Here is a 17,464-nt window from a genome sequence, read left to right as displayed (position 1 = left end):
TTCTGAAATTCCATCCCATCCCTCCGATTAGGAAATCCACTATCTATCTTCTGTGGTCCATTTAAAAGTGGAGTCTTGGAACTGAGTAAGGTTCAAAAACCTGTTCATCTATGAACTTAATGCATAGCTTTCTGCAGATCACCAGCAACCTTAGTTACCCTATGGTAATACAAGTAACCTACTGCATAGGTTGTTGCAGAGAAAACAAGGCAATGATTTTAGGTAAATAAATGCTACCAAAGTGTCCTCATCATTTCTAGAATGGTAAGAATTACATCAAACAAAAAAAAGGTGCTTTTGCATTCCTTGTCTGTGCCTTCTAATCCAGTACACCTCTTAAAAGAACAAATGTTATCAAAAGTCACCCTATTTAGCTCAGTGTTTGCCTAGCCACTCAAGGGGGGGGGATTACATTTTATGAAAACACACTTGCAAATATGGTTTTTCCTCCATGCATCAGCTCTCAAACTAAGAATTCTCAGTCCTTTACATATTTAAACCAAGTAGTATGTTATTGATGCTTTAATTTGCAAATGTAATTTAAATACTAACCATCTCCACCTGTATCTAAAGATCGAAGATACTGTAGTTCTTCTGCTGCTTTATCCCTTACTGCTTCCAACTCCCCTACTTTGTCACTTACTTTAATAATGTTCATAAAGGCCTCATAGTTGCAAATTGAATCACGAATCTAATAAACATGGAAAAAGATAATACATGTTAATCTACTTTTTCTCAAGCATGCTAGACTGATATATCAAGACATAGTTCGATGCATTACAGTCCAACCTTCCTTTTTAAGTTCCCCTCAACTGGGTGTTCGTTAAATCTTCATATTGGACCTTCTCAGCAATAACCTTCACAACCCAATCTTCACTCTCCTGTTATTAACATCAAACAATTCTCCTAATTTCAAGATATGTTCCACTCCTACTAATGCTGCTTCAAAAAATTAGGAAGTATTACCTTGAAAGAGATTAACAGTACTGGGTGTTTTTTTAAATGATTGCACTGCCAACTTCTACAATATATCTGTTGTTATTTAAGTATATTGAAAAGTGAGAACATAATGGCTTGGGTCCCATCTCAGTTTTAACCAGTTATGCGTAACTATGTTTTACAGGTGAACACACAGTATGATGCTGTATTGAGCAAAGATTGCAGCTGCTGCAACCCTGCTAATAGCTACATCATGGTTGAGATTAGCGTTACGTCCAAACCTAGGCACGTGGTTTGTCTTCCCCAGACAAACCATGTGAGGTAAACTAACAACAAACCCTAATTGTAAGTTTGGGGGGGGTGTTTGGAGTGGGACAGACTACAAGCCGGGGGTCGGATGTAAGCACTAAGCCCAACTGTTGCTTAGCTCCTTGCAGTGTGCCAGGAATGGAGGAGAAGCAAAGTGGGTGTATCATCATCAAGTTTTGCATGCAGCTTTAATTCCTAGTTTAGCTTAACTGTGCTTTGAAGTGACATGTAAACCAGCCCTATACACATAGACAAACATTCTAAAGATACTGTTCAAGTGTAAAAAGCTTACCATCCATATGAAATACTGATTAATATAATCAGGATCACTGAGCTGATTTATTAATGGAAGAAGAATTCCTCGAGCAAGGATTTCCTGAAAAATAAGGAACAATAAATTGGCCAGACCTTAACTAAAACAAAAACTAATGCAAAACAAGCCAAATAAAAAGAAAATTAAACAAGAAATAAAATTCTCTATCAACTTTTTCTAGAAAAAGATATTGCAGAAATCCACTTTTTGAAGCCTTGTCAGCTTCAAAGAGGCAGATTCGTAAACCTATACTGTCATACCTTGGTTTTCAAATTTAATTCATTCGAAAACCAAGGTGCGGCTTCCAATTGGCTTCAGGAGTGTCTGTGGCCAATCGGAAGCTGTGCCGGACGTTCGGCTTCCGGAAATCGTTTGAAAACTGGAACAATCACTTCTGGTTTTCAATCATCCGGGAGCCGAAATGTTCGAGTTCAAAGGTGTTTGGCTTCTGAGGTTCTACTGTATTTACTGTATTTTTCGCTCTATAAGACGCATCAGACCACAAGACGCACCTAGTTTTTTGAGGAGGAAAACAAGAAAAAAATATATTCTGAATCTCAGAAGCCAGAACAGCAAGAGGGATTGCTATGCAGTGAAAGCAGCAATCTCTCTTGCTGTTCTGGCTTCTGGGATAGCTGCACAGCCTGCATTCGGTCCATAAGACGCACACACATTTCCCCTTACTTTTTAGGAGGGAAAATGTGACTCTTATAGAGCAAAAAATACGGTATATCCAAACTCAAACTGACACAAAAGCACCCAACTAGAACAGGCTCCTCTTCCCTTGATTCAGAGAATGGCAGTAAGGCCAAGCTCCTTTTACTCCATTCAATCATAATAATGGGGGCAGAGGGCGGGGAGAGAAAGAAAGACACACACACACACACACACACACAGAGAGAGAGAGAGAGAGAGAGAGAGAGAGAGAGAGAGAGAGAGAATAGGGCTGTGTCAGTTCCAACCCGACTCCATCAGCCCAGCAGCAACCCACCCACCCCCGCTCCACTATCCAAATATTAGTAAAGAAAGGTGAATCCTGCTGAAGGCATGCAGAAGCTCATCATGATCTGGAATGCTCACTGATCACATGGAGTGCCTACATGTGTTCAGCAGGCTTTTCTACTGCAGACATCTCAACACATAGATAGGGAAGGGAGAAGGGGAAGCATTGCTGGTGGTGACGGGGCAACAGGCACAGCCTTGTTCTCTGCCTTATTGCAATCACAAAAGGGCTCACGTTAAGCAAGGTAATCTTACAAATGTCTTGTCAGGGGTAAGAAGCAGCTGAGCTGCTCAAACAGGAGATAAGGGTTTAATTGTCATAGTTGGCGACTCCGCAGGGCTGGAGAATCCTAGTCTTATTAGCAAGTTCTGCTTTGTACTTAATGGGATACAATAGAAGATGCAACCTCCCTCTATAGCAGGGGGAGAAAGGTTCTCAAATAAACCAATATTTGCAGAGCCTTCTGACTGATTCTCCAGTGCAACCTACCAACCAATATAAATTCCTTCCTCCCCCAATTTATGATGTGACTGACAAGCAAGAACTCTAGGGCTTAGGCGTCTTGAAAGGCTTGCCACCACAATTCCAGCTCCATCTTCAAGTCAAAACATAATTAAATATGTAAGTTAAAGATGGAATTAATTTCTGATCTGTATTCAAACACAAGGGAGCGGGAAAAGAATAAAGAGGCAAGGTTGAAAATAGTACTGAAAAGTGTAAGGAACTCTAATAAAATAATAAATTGCTGAATGCATTTCAGCAGCAACCTTCCTCAGGGGAAACAAAATGACAAACCATAATTCAAAGAATGTAAAGTTGTTCATAGTCATATTGTATGTTATATAAAATTACGTATTATAGTCAGACAGACCATTTTTAAAATTTCTAAAACCTATAAAACATAAGAGTGTGTCTTAGTAAAGGTAGCCCTTCACCTGTACTAATCATAAAACAAATTAAGATCAGCCATTTCTTATGCACTTGTTTTTCATTAAGACTATAGTTACCCAGTGCAAAGCCAATGTTATAATTGTAAATTGCTCTATATGCGTAAATAAATTAAAATGGTGCAATTCTATACATGTCTATTCAGAAGTTAAGAAACATTAATTCAATGGAACTTATTTTGATCAATGATTATAGTAATTTAAAAATATTACCATACAGCAGTTCTTATGTGGTTTGCTGAATGCACATGTAATTAATTTTAAGATTAAGGATTAATTTTATTATTTTGCTTACTTTTTAACATAGGCTTAATGACTAATGACTATGAATACCATATACATGCTGCATTGTTAAAAAACATTGTTTAAATTATGATGGTTCATTCAGTGCCCAAGGAAGATTTCCACAGTCTACTGGGCAAATTAATATTCTGTTAAAACTTTTCAGTACTATTTCCAGGCTTGCCTTTTCTTCTTCTTTTACTCTTCTATATTTAGAGTTAACTGACTGTTTGGAATTAGAAGTTATTTCTCTCTTAAAATATCCTCTTTCTTCTGCTCCTCTGAAACGTACAATACTGTATGCACCCTTTGTATAACAGGCATGATCTAGCTCACCATGAGTGAAGCAGCTCCACCCATATGTCCAAATGCCCTTCCCATATGTATTAGAATACATATGGGAAGGCAACATAAGTAGTAATAACTTCATCTAGCCTCCTCTTGGACATGACAGGTTGGCCATCCCTTAACAGCAAACACACTGTCAGTGAACATGAGCATATACAAGTGGTGAGTATACATGTCTGGTGGTAGTGGTGGCAAGGAGGAAACTGGGCTTTAGTTGAGGGAACCTTTCTTGCTTGGGTACCCAGTGGTGGACTGAATCATGCCATTTCATTTTTAATGGTCTTTTTAATCACGCCATTTCATTTTTAGTTGTTTCACGCTCCACATTCATATTTCACAGAGCAACACTATATGGCCTACTCAGAAGTGAGTCTCAGAAATGATTTAAGTAGATACAGGATAGCAACCTAAGTAATTTATACCTTAAAAACAGATTGACTGAAATTAAACAGAGAATTGCAAAAGCTTTAATTACCAGACAGATCTAGATATAAAAATCTTATGGTGCCTGATTATATAAACATCATGCAGTTCCTAGGCTAAGGAGTATTGGACACTCCCGGAGTAGGGTAGGAAACTAAATTTACCCTGACAAAATATCTCATGATCTTGTTCTGGAAGTCTCCAGGAGGTAGCAATAAATACAGTAAAACTTCACACAGATCCCTTAGGAATCCTAAAGGTACAAGATATAAAAGAAAACAGTGGATAACAAAATCTAATATTGTGTTAAACATATTCCTTTCAAATATTTTAAGCAATAATAGAAATCATTATATACTACAATAAATGCCACCACCACATTTTCTATGGCAATAATCCAGAAAATCACTTCTTGGTAATAATTTTCTAGGAATACAATATTAGGTTGCACTATATAATGTACAGCCACAAGTCTCACTTCTAAACTAATAGAAAAGCATCTTATTTTTCTGTTACAAATATATTATTCCTACTACTAATTAATAACAAAATTCAATGTCAAAACTATGCAGCAGAAGTACACTTAATTGAATATGAGGGATTAACAATGATCCACTTAGAAATCTCAGTTTATTTCTAGGAGACTGGTTGCTGCTCTAATTTAGTCACAACGTAACTGAAGAAAGCAAGAGAAAAAACCTTCTTCATCTTTGGGAGATGTGCAGACGAGATCACGACAGACTCTCTTTTCCGTTTCAACTTCAACTTCAAAAAATGTATTTACAAGGTCTTCTGCCCCATCTAAATAGAATTGGAAAATTTGAGCACATCAGCTGCACTGAGATTCTTTTTCCAAATGAACCTCTATGAGAAACTTCTTAACTATTTAAATATAATTCTGCTTGGCAATTTAATTTAATTTTCTCATGTGTGACAGGACATGTATTTCACAATAAGGAAAATCTTAAAGCTCAGTTCAGTGACTACATTGTGTGCACTTCCACTACAGTCAAAACAGAAGTCAAGAGTTCCAAGCCAGGAAATGGCCACAGCAGGGACTCTGGTCCTTGTGTTTGGTAGCATACACAAAGAATAATCACAACTGCTTTCCTTGAAAATGGAAGTCTGTGTGACAGGAAGCAACTGCTCTGTCAACCATTAGAGTACAGGCTGTACTGTAATTTGTATTTCTGATACCGTAAGTTTCCAGTTTAAGTACTTAGTTCTTTCAGTTGGGAAAATCACCAGAAGACCAAATCAATCGCATCCAAAACCAGTGAATCACCTAATCTGCCTTTTCAAGCAGACTTATGTTAGCTACCAGTCAGAATACATTTATCTAGACAGAGAAAAGAAAGCTTCTACTGCGGAGGAGCATCTATCTTGCCCAATGACTTCTGTCAAGACAGAAGAGGGCTGGCATACAATACTGTGCCCCCACAAAGATAATTTCCTGTTCCCTTTGCCTCCCTGAAAAACCCTTCCTGGGGAGCAGGAGAATAGGAAATCAGGAGGAATATGAGTGGAGACAACTTGCACTCTTGTGTCAAACAACGGAACCCATAATGTTTAAACCTGATATTTATTTATCACTAGTAGATACGTATTTAATGCCAAACTAAGGCACTTATGGCAATTAAAACCACTGTAAAAGAAGATAATGCACACACTAAACTCTTATCTGTAAGATAGCAACAGGTGAATGCATTGAGAAATAGCTGTAGGCTACCTTTTACACAACTCAATTAATTACAAATTTTAAAACAACATATGAAAGTTGTAGGCATTACCCTTAATCTGATCCTCATTCTCTGTTATCCTTTGCTGAGCTTTTCTGAATACTCTTAGATGAGTGGTAAAGTCATCTACGAGCCGGGTGGTAAAATAAGGCTGCCAATCTACTTCTTTTGACCTTTCAAAATAAAGAAATACTACATAGACATAACGTTATAAAGCAGACAGACAATGCAATGCTAAACATGTTTTCTCAACAGTAAACTACATTGTGCTCAAAAGTGTCTTTACTCCCTAGTAGTTTAAAGTTTGTTTGGAGAGGGTTTTTTGTCTGTTTTGTTTTGTTTTACAGTGAACTGTTTTAGGAGAGAGGAATTATGATTAGCATGTAATATTAGCATGTTGTTGGTTACAAAAAATGAATTCAAGTAATAACAATTCTTTCCAGTACTGAAGTTGCACATAGTAGAATACAACAGTAGGTGGCAACCTTACATAAAAATGCTGTTCAAGACCTCTCAAGCACATGGATGAGGGAGGGAGGAATCTAGAAAGCTGTGATCCTAAAGTAGACACCTTTGATCGAATTGGCCAGGAGGATCAATGCAGAGATCAGAGCACGGGCTTGCTCCAAAACTGTGCTTTGCTGAATTCCCATTCTCTTACAGATTTGTATGTAAAGTGGTTTGAACTTTGCCTATCTGTTTCTTTCATAAGTTATTTCAGCCACTACAAAGTGTGCTGGTCTCTAGCCATCACGTGTAGAAATCAAAATAGCAAACATCACCGGGTCTTGATGGTGTGATGTTACTCTCAAGGAAACCTTGCATACATTTCATGCATTTTACACTCAATTGCCCCTAAAACTTAGGGAGATGTCCAATTACTCATAAATATGTAAAATGTACATTAAAATTCCTTTAAGGGCAACAGCATGTCATCCAGACCTATCACTCTCAGAAAGACTTGCTGCAATAATTTGAATGCATGTGATGGCAGAAATCTCACATATAATCAAGCAACTCATAAGCATCTGGAATTACTTTTTAAATACATTGAAATATGACAGAGATGCAGCCCTTGGACCACTTCATGTTCTTTTCTAAATTTTTATTTCATAAACTCCTGTATTTTAAAGGAAACATAGTTTTGTCTTTGAAAACCCATGCAGAAATAGCATGGAATGGAACTTTGTCCTATCCCATGACAAACTGGCCCATTTTTTTTTTCTTGAACCATCCCTATTCCAGAGAGACAAAACAAAACAAAAACCAATCCCAAATGTATGACATAATGATCTGTAAGTATTAGTAACACCTGGTGAACAATCTAACCATTCAACAACAGAAGGTTATTATGTTAAAACTGTTTTGTGTAACACAATAAAATGTGTACAGTTATGTGAAATAAAGTATCTGAAGATGTACTGGATCTAAATAAAGACTCCCACCTAAAGAAACTTGCATTTAATGCCTAAAGGGAGATCAAGGAAGTTTGATATTGGGTTAGAAGCAGATTAATCTAGTTACACTCCTACTGAAACCCAAAAGGATTTAAATCATGACAAATGATTCACATTTATTTCAATGAGAACTAAGTACAACTAACCTACTGTGGCTCCAACCTATCTTTACATTTTTAATAAATGCTGAAAAAATGAGCTGGAAAAAGATGTCCAGCTTCTTCCTGCTTGTGAGAACAAGCAGTGAAACCACTTATTATATTTCAGTGAGCAGAAGTGAGTAATGTTAACAACTTCCAGGATATGAAGGGTCATATCTCACAGTAAAAAGATGATAATATTTGGCTGAATTTCACAAGTTACACAGCACCTTATTGCCACTTAAATACTTTCTCATTATGAGATGAAAAAGTGGTTTCTTTTATCAGTAAACTGAAACAACAAAATAAGTTTCTCCTACCATTTGATATAGGCAAGTTTCCAAAGGTTGTTGATCATCATATGAAATGTCAATTACTTGTATACATCCAGGGATAGCTCAGTTGGTAGAGCATGAAACTCTCAGGGTTTTGAGTTCAAGCCCCATGTTGGGTAAAATATTCCTGCACTGCAGAGGGTAAGACTAGACAACCTTTGTGCTCCCCTCCTATTCCTCAATTCTATGATTCTAGGTCGGAACCTATGAAATATTCCCCTCTTCATAAAAGCCAAGTTGTCCTTGTAAGCAAGCAGCTGTAACACAAACTCACAAAACATGATATATGTGTGGAACCTTTTGTGATACCATCTGTTTTTATTGCATGCAACTTACTAATATATTGCAAGGAAGAATTATGAACCATTTTTAATCTACTTTTGTAAGCTACTGGGATAATTTTAGGGAAAGCTTTTGTGATTTGTTTGAAAAACAAAAGTAATTCTTACCTAGAAGAAAACTGAATTAGTGCATTTTGGAGAGCTTGCCTGATTTCAAGAAGAAAAGATTCATCGTCACTTAGTGTGTAATACCAATACTGGACATAGTCACGCAAGGAAAACTGGATAACCTAAAATTGTATAAAATTAGATAAACAAAGTATTAAAACATTCATGTGTGTAATTGTTTCTACATTATCTGAAAATTGTGCTAAACAAATAATGCTTATAAGGGCTAAGGTTGTGATGCTGGCCTGGTTCACACAACACAGTAAACCGAAGTTCACACAACTTTGTGGTGTGTTCCCCTCCTTCCTGCTAGCATTTGGAGAAAAAGAACTATGATCCTTGGCTTAGCATTATATCTGAATGGTTTGCTTTGCTCCTAGCAAACCTCAATCTGTAGCCAAGGTTTGTTCTTGGGTTGCTGACCATAGAGTGTTAGGAGCAAAACAACCCTCGATGAACAAGCAGTTAGAACCAAAAGCCCCATCTTAGGTGTCATTACAATAACTTATCAACTGTGGTTCATCATAACATGCAAATGAAGCCATAATTGTGTGACACAATTGTCATTCAGAATGTGAGAAATTCGGAACACTAACATGAATCGCAATTCTGGGTGTGCTCATGATCACAAGCACGCTGCAAAGCTCTCCTGCTGCTGGTCACTGAACACATTGGCTCAAGAGTACTTTACCTTTCGTGTTCTGGATCATAGCCACTTGCTTAAATAAAGGCTCAGACCTTAATTAGGCTTATCAGAGTGAGGGGTTTTTTTGCCCTTATCTTGATTTACTTAAAATCAGGTTGGTTACAGTTGCATTTATACAGGGACTCTTGGTAGAGTACATCAAGGAAGAAGGAATGTTTGTGCAGGAGAGAGAAGGAACATGTGTTGCATGATTTCACAAGTCCACTCCCTAAATGTCTAGTTTATTCTACATCTCTGTTACATGAGAATACTGAAAAACTTTTTCTGACTAAAGTAGCCGTCAGTGCATTTTTAAACATGGCAAACTTCACAATTCCTTTCCTCAAACCTACAGTGAACTGTGGCCACAGGTACCTATGATGTAAAACTGCCATCAATAGTGTTTTCCAAATCTTACAAATAGCACCACAAGGCTTACTTTGCTTTTGATTTTTAATTCCACAAATCTTAGAATTAAGCACTTACATAAAGGGGTTATGTTCTCATTAACAACAACAATATATGAAAGCTTGCTATTGTTAATGAGAGCTTAAACGCCTTATGTGTTTTGCAACAGTAGAGAATAATACGGGGGGGGGGGGAGAGAATCAAAGCTTGAAATGTTAAGACAAAACAGCAAACAGTAAATTATGCTTTAAATCTCCAGGTATCCAAACTAATCTCAGTATTTGTCTAGGAATGATGTCAAGGGCTCAAAGACACCAGGTCATGAAATCCACCCAGTGCTAAGGGAAATTTACCACCCCCCTACAAAAACATACAAACTACCCCCCCAACACACACACGCTATACAGAAGATTCCCCTTAGCTAATGAGTACAAAAAGTACAAAAGTATTTTTCCCTCAGTAATCATGCTGCTTGCAAGCTTTGAAAGGCTTTGGAAAAACTAGCAAAACTACCGTATTTTTCGCTCTATAAGACGCACCAGACCACAAGACGCACCTAGTTTTTGGAGGAGGAAAACAAGAAAAAAAATATTCTGACTCTCAGAAGCCAGAACAGCAAGAGGGATCGCTGCGCAGTGAAAGCAGCAATCCCTCTTGCTGTTCTGGCTTCTGGGATAGCTGCGCAGCCTGCATTCGTTCCATAAGACGCACACACATTTCCCCTTACTTTTTAGGAGGGAAAAAGTGAGTCTTATAGAGCAAAAAATACGGTATTTTGCATTTTGAGTATGACCCAGGGCAAGCCTTGCGTACATGTCCTCTTTCCTTCTCTTACTTAAAGTGGAAATAAAGGAGATTAGAAATCTCCATATCTGTTTGCAGCAAATTATAGTTTACAGCTTGGTCTGGGTTCTTAGTTTTCTTTAACCATAGTTTGTTGAGTTTGGATTAAAGAGCAAACTGTGGTTTGCTGCAAAAAAGGGGGGGCATGGAAGCTTCTAATCCCCTCCCCTCATAAATGGAGAAGGGATAAGCAGAGTAGGGAGTGTGCAAATTAAAAATTCATGCCTGTTCCTATCACTGCATTTTATAATTGATTGGAATGGTTAACATATATTTTAGCCCTGATAAAGAGTTCTGCTCAAAATTCATAGAGCATTTGACTTTTTGGAGGGGGTGGGGAACCATTTATTAAATATTTATGTCCTCCTTTACATCCACAAGTGCATTTCCTCAAGGGTGCAGCACATGTCCTTTCAAAGTATGAATTTACATTAAATATAATGTAAATATAATACAGTGTCAGAAAGACTTTAATTTTTCAAGTTCTAAAAACCAGGGAGCAAGCAAGAGTAGTGATATACATTCCTTAATTGAGGAAACCACAATTCAATTCTAGATCTTGCTTGATGCTTCTGCAGTTCTGCGCTAGTTCTGTGCTATCTGTTTCTGGTTACATACATTAACCATGTCTGGGGCAAAGACCATAAGTAAAGAGTAATCATCGTCCGCCCCTTCCCCCTACCCTCCACTTCAACCAGAACAACCAAAGTCTACCTGGTGATAATTCAGAGCATAATCTAAGCATGTAGAATGACTGACTATAAACCATACATATTTTATAGTTGGCTTGTTTAGCAACTAACAACTGTTTCAGACCATAGTTTAGCATTACATGTAAACCAGCTCTTTTAGTAAGACCTTTTGAAGTGGACCCACAACAAGGAATGCAAAAACAATCCGGACAAGGTATTATTTAGCCAGTTTATTCTCTTACATTTTAAACCCAGTTTTCTTCCATCTTGCATGCCACCTTGGGCTCCATGTGGTATCTGGCAGACACCAATTCAGGGGCTAGCCAGAAACAGACCTCCTTAGCTTCAGGAAGATGATAGCTTTAGGCACCTTCAGGTTATACTCATGTACTTATGGGGGAAACGTGTTGTATTGGCTATCTACAACTTCAACACATATGTCAATAAATATATGAGACAGATGTGATCCAATGAAAACACTAATAAGTCCTTCCGTTCCTTGGGATAACAGCCAGAAAGTCCAAGCCGCTTCAAAAGGCGCTAACCACATTTAGGACATGATTTCTACCTGATCTATCACCAGAAATAATGTGAAGTGTAAAATGGTCAGAGACATACCATATTCAAATAAATGTGATACAGCCCAGTATGCTCATTATTTCAGCCCCAAGGAGACAAGGAATAAGAACATATGTGTACTCAATATATACTAGCTTGAAAGTTCTCCTATTTCAGCATCCCACAAAAAAATCTTACTATAGCAAATGTCACAGAATATCATGGCTATAGTCTGATTTACAATTAAATTATTTTTCAAAACTTACTTGTTGCAAAGGTTCATCAATTATATAGGCGCCAGTCAACCTCCTATCAATCTTAATAGGCTTGCTTTCCTGTTTCATTTCTTCTATGCACTTTGGGAGAGAATGGACACTTAAGTCAATTCATTAAAAAATTAAATTCTGACACATGCTTATGGTTTATAATGCAAAAAGGATTCAGCAAAGACACACCTACTGGATTTTGTACTTCTCTTTTGTCTATCAGCAACCCTTTGTGTGAGGATACCATATTTAAAAACCACATGGAAGTGCTGTTAAGGATAGCCATGATCAAAATCCACTGAGATTACAGAGCTTGTAGCAGGTCCAGTGTTAAACGGTGCATTAATGTAGTATAGTTTTCATCAATACATTCAGACAGACACAAAAACAGATGTATATCTAAGCATATTTTAATCAAACTGCAGGAGGACCCGACATTCAAGATTAAGTTTTAGGCAGCAGCTTCTAGTTAATCCACTAAAGAGAGCTTCGTTGTTCATACCTTGTCTATCTTAGCAACTTAGAATCTAAACCAAAGGCAGCAAGCTTCCTGCATGTACTACAAGCACAAGCTTTACTTCGCTTTTCAGTCTAAGACTATGAAAGTCCAATTAAGTCAGCTGAAGAAGCAGATGTATCAACTTAAAAAAGATGAAAGGTCTGGAATGGTGATCCTGCCAGGACAGCCAGCAAAAACCACTTTGGGGCTAATTTGCAGAAAATATACATAAAATACAATATTAGAAAAAGAGAGAAAGCTAAACTAAGTGATATGCAAGATGTAATGTTGCATTTAATGTATCTGGGTTTGTTCGTTGCTTTAAAAATAGCAGCTGTGCCGCTCTCCAATCTGGATTAGGCCAGATTGAAATAAAGCACTAAACTCCTCTCTACATGCCCCACAGTCCGAAACCAGATCTACCCTGACAGAAATGCTATCACGCATTTTATGCATCATCTTGTTGAAGTTTCAGAGAGAAATCACATGAGAAAAAAAGTCATTTGGGAGTTCATGTTATTCTGTTTATAAAGTACTTCACAATTCTTACTTTATTTATGACTTCATTTTCAGTATAACCAAAATTGATATATCAACCATCAGCAGAAGTTGTTTAATAACAAAGGGGTTTTTTTTTGGGGGGGGGGTTGTTCTTTAAATTGCCTAGAATACCTTTTCTTTGGTTGTGGCAGATAGCATGAGCACAGTAAAGTTTGACTTGCGGAGAATAAATTGCGAAAAATAATGCCAGTATATTTTGCTTACCTTAGTAATACCAAACGATGTTGGAGGAAGATAGGAGTGTTCACACCGTTCAAGGTACGTCTCTGAGTTGTTTTTCCCAAACAAGAGTGTTACCACAAAGCCCCTAGAAGAATGAGACTATATTGTAAGTTTCAAACAGTGAGATAATCTACTAACTTTCTAAATAAAAAAAAACTAAAACTTGTTCCCCAAGCCTCCACCCACTCAGTGCTACATGAATGTTGATTAAATACTGCAAAAACATTTGTATTAAACAAACTTATTTTCTGGAACACAAATCCTGCTTAACATCTTTGAAGTAACTTCATTCTTGTGAATTTACCAATTCATCCACAGCAAAAGTTTATACAATATGGTATTAACTTATGGTAAGTTATTCATACTTACGTTTTGCTCCTCTCTTTCCAGGCACACCTCTGTGCTTAAAAGCTCTGAAGCAGTCCTTGTCCCCCTTGGAGCTTTCCCTGTGAAAACCTGCTCTTTAGAGCTCAATTGGAGCAAACATCAATTTGGGTTTTCTGCAGATTGACATTTGCTCCGACTGAATTTAAAGATGGGACTTTGCAGACAAAGCTCTGGAGCAGCAGCAACAACAAAAAGGGCACTTGGATACAGAGCTTTTAAGTGCAGACTGAGCCTGGAAGGAATGGAAGTGTGGATAAGCCCTAAGTTGAGCTGCAGCATTCACAGAAAGAAATGGGTTTATAGGAATAGATGAAAATACAACAGAGAAATTATTTATGCATTTAAAGTGATTTCACTTTAACCTGTCTTAAGTAAGCCTTGGGTGAATATGGGTTGTACATTTTCATGATAGTCAATTTGTCCTTGACTGAACTCTTCAACTGAGGGCTCCATACAGTCAAGGTCTGGTTGAATTTTATCTCATAATGCGTATAACAATGTGCTATCAAAAAAGGCGCAGGTACAGTGATATAATTACTTAAATATGCTTGATTACAGTGGTGCCCCGCAAGATGAATGCCTCGCAAAACGAAAAACTCGCTAGACGAAAGGGTTTTTCGGTTTTTGCGTTGCTTCGCTAGACGAATTTCCCTATGGGCTTGCTTCGCAAGATGAAAACGTCTTGCGAGTTTGTTCGCTTTTTTCTTAAAGCCGCTTGAAGAGGCGCAGTTGCAACGGACCGTGCTTCGCAAGACGAAAAACATCGCAAGACGAAAAGACTCGCGGAACGAATTAATTTCGTATTGCGAGGCACCACTGTATCTTGAAAAGAAGCAGAAAAGCCAAACAGATGAATAATAATAACAAGGTTCTTTATCAATGTTCCGTCTTTGCAGATATCAAGAAGCTGGGGACCTATTTAAGTAACTTGTCTTGCTGACTATAATCTATTTTTGTTTGATCCTTCTTAAAGGGAACATATTTATCAAAATAGTTCTAATTACACTGAATCGTTCTTAAGTACAATGCTTTCTTTACATATATCAAACACACACAAAATAGCATACTTACCCACCCACGAAGCAGAGAATATAAAATGCAAAGTAAAATATAGCGAATGGTCCAAATGTTATTAGAAAAAGCACGACGCCAAGGCTTCCCCATCCCCATATGGAAAGACTGGTCTGGAATACAATAAGACACAAAACAAGCAATGTTTACATTTTGTATCGGAACAGTAATAGCCAAATCTCTCCTTACACTTTTGCTACTTGACAAAACAATGTTTCCTTTCTACTGAAATAAATAGATGACAGAAAGAGGAAGCCAATTTAGAATAGCTAGGATTACTTTAACAAGGTCTAGCAGCAGTTATACATAGCTAGTACAGAGAATGAGGGGTAAGGGGAAGGGTGCATGTTACAGTAGCTTCCTCCCAAAGCCTAAACTTCCATTTTTTTTTAGGGGTGAGTTGAGTCAGACACACATGGAACAGAGAGGCATGTTGGCCCCAGACTTATTCTAATGCACATTTTAAGCACACACACCCCTCAGACAAACATGTGGCTTTACACAGAAAAAAATTCTCTTGAAATTATTGAGAATTCAGTTCCAAGTTATGTTTCAGGACCAAGGTAGAACACATTCATATGAACAGAATGTATTTTTATTTTAATAACTACAATATGGTTTGCTTTTATGACGAAGAACTGATGATCACTGAGATTCACTGAGAAACAATTAACTCAGATACATTAATGCCGAATAAGGTAATCCACAAATGGATATGCAGACCCTAAGCCTGCCATAGGAGGTGGTCTGAAAAAAAGCTGACCAAATCACCACAGAATGCCAATCACACAGTCGTGATATTTGTCAACAGCTTTCAGCCAGGGGGGTACCATGGGCACAATTATGTTGCTTCTTAAAGGGAAACAAAATTTATTGTGGCCACAACTTACTTTTAAACTATTCTTAACATCCAAAATTTGCAACCATGGTTAGAAGTCAGTTATGGTTTGCAAAAAAAAAAAAAGTCAAAACCCAAACCCCAGCACTAGTGACCTAAACAATAAATATTGCTAGCTTTCAAATTGAAAGTGAAAAAGAAGTGCCTTTGTAAGAAAGAAAGAAGGATGAAGAAAGGAAAAAGGAAGAGAGAGAGAGAGAGAGCGCACACCAGGCAGGCAGATGGCCAGACGGGAGGGGGAACAATACAAGTCCATGAGATGCTCCTGTGATCTTCCCTAAAGGGGTAGGCCTTATTTTTCTTTTTATTATTTATATTGTACCGTCTATATACACAGAGCTTTATAAAGACAGGTTTGACTGGTCTCTACCTTAGAAGAAAGACAGAAGGGAAACATCAGAGGAACCAGGGGGAAAGAGAGGGCATGGTAAATGGGAAGAATGTGTGATTACTTCAGTTGCACATACTTTAGCTTAGGGCCAAACCAGATGTGACATTAACTGTGTGAAAGGAATCAATGTGCACACTTTGTATTAGGTACTTGGCAGCAGTGGCTTAAACACTCTCTCCTCACTCTCCAAGTCTCCACAATCCCAAACCAGCCCAGGCTCTGCTCAGCAAGTGCTATTTACACTACACAGTATATGCACTTTGGCTGTAATATCACATCAAGTTTGACCCTCATTTACAGCAAGGTACTTGGACCAGGAGAATGTTCAAAAAGATTAAATATACTAGGGAAGGGGGTTAAATTGTTCATTCTTGAGGAATCAGGAACTAGCCAGAGATATAACATTACTGGTGCAAAAAACCTAGTTCTAGAATATAGTTGACCAGTTGTGCACACAGGGTAGAGCTTGTTAAACCTTTTTCAGCCCAAGGGGCCGTTCCTTCATGGACAACCTTCTGGGGGCCACATACCAATGAAGGGTGTGGCCACAGACAATGGATGTGACTTTTACCTGTATATAAAAATCCCAAGAGCCAGAAGGCCTGGATACTCTCATTTGGTCCCCTGGCCAGATGTTCCCTACTCTGTGCTAAAGGTTGAACTTGGTCAGGTCAGTTGAACTTGGTTAGAGTATCATTAAATGCTAGTTAATTCTTCCACCAATATCACTGGGCTCAAAGACCTTTAATTTGGCACCATTATTTCATTAGTGTGTGAGAAAATGCTGCAATATAAAACATAGTTATGACTGCTATACAGAATTCTGTACAGACTTCTCTTCCCTTCTCCTTCCCTCTTTTCAAATGCAATCCCTGAGGGGAAGGGGGTGGAGTGAAAGCAAAACTGCAAGTCTTTTGATACATCAGAGGTTTATCTAGGTTAGTTATGTCACTTAAGAGTTAGGATGCCAGCAGCAGCACAACCTTTACTGTAAGAGATGTTTATGCTGCCAGTGTGCTTACTTAGCCTTAATATCATTTTGCAAGGATTTGTAAGATATACATCTTACAATATCCCAAAGCAAACATATTCCTCAGAACTGTGGTATGCATGAAAACCATATCTCTCTCTCTTTTTCTTTTTTAAGAAAATGGGAATATGAGCACCTAGGGACTTCAGTACACTTTAATGCTTACTAATTAAAATAATTACCATACGTTCACTGGTAAATGTCAACACTACCTTCTCTACACAAGGTGCTTGTGGGCAATATGGTTGTTTTTCTTACTTTTTTTTAAA

The 17,464-nt window shown here is 37.8% G+C and overlaps 1 protein-coding gene across 3 annotated transcripts in view; it reads right to left on the bottom strand.

Moving 5' to 3' along the window:
* Positions 1–17,464, bottom strand: part of SNX13 (sorting nexin 13) — a 64,490-nt gene that overhangs the window by 27,209 nt on the left and 19,817 nt on the right. For all 3 annotated transcript variants that reach the window (XM_081164425.1, XM_081164427.1, XM_081164426.1), the window contains 9 exons: positions 14,877–14,989; positions 13,401–13,503; positions 12,137–12,226; positions 8,685–8,806; positions 6,355–6,476; positions 5,264–5,365; positions 4,729–4,817; positions 1,541–1,624; positions 553–691 (listed from right to left, as the gene is read on the bottom strand). In XM_081164425.1, coding sequence (XP_081020551.1) covers positions 553–691; positions 1,541–1,624; positions 4,729–4,817; positions 5,264–5,365; positions 6,355–6,476; positions 8,685–8,806; positions 12,137–12,226; positions 13,401–13,503; positions 14,877–14,989 — 964 coding nt within the window. Of the gene's footprint in view, positions 1–552; positions 692–1,540; positions 1,625–4,728; positions 4,818–5,263; positions 5,366–6,354; positions 6,477–8,684; positions 8,807–12,136; positions 12,227–13,400; positions 13,504–14,876; positions 14,990–17,464 lie in introns of those variants that run through there.

This window comes from Podarcis bocagei, assembly GCF_964188305.1.
Source record: "Podarcis bocagei genome assembly, chromosome: 12".
Lineage (NCBI taxonomy): Eukaryota > Metazoa > Chordata > Lepidosauria > Squamata > Lacertidae > Podarcis > Podarcis bocagei.
This window is presented reverse-complemented; position numbering and strand designations above follow the sequence as displayed.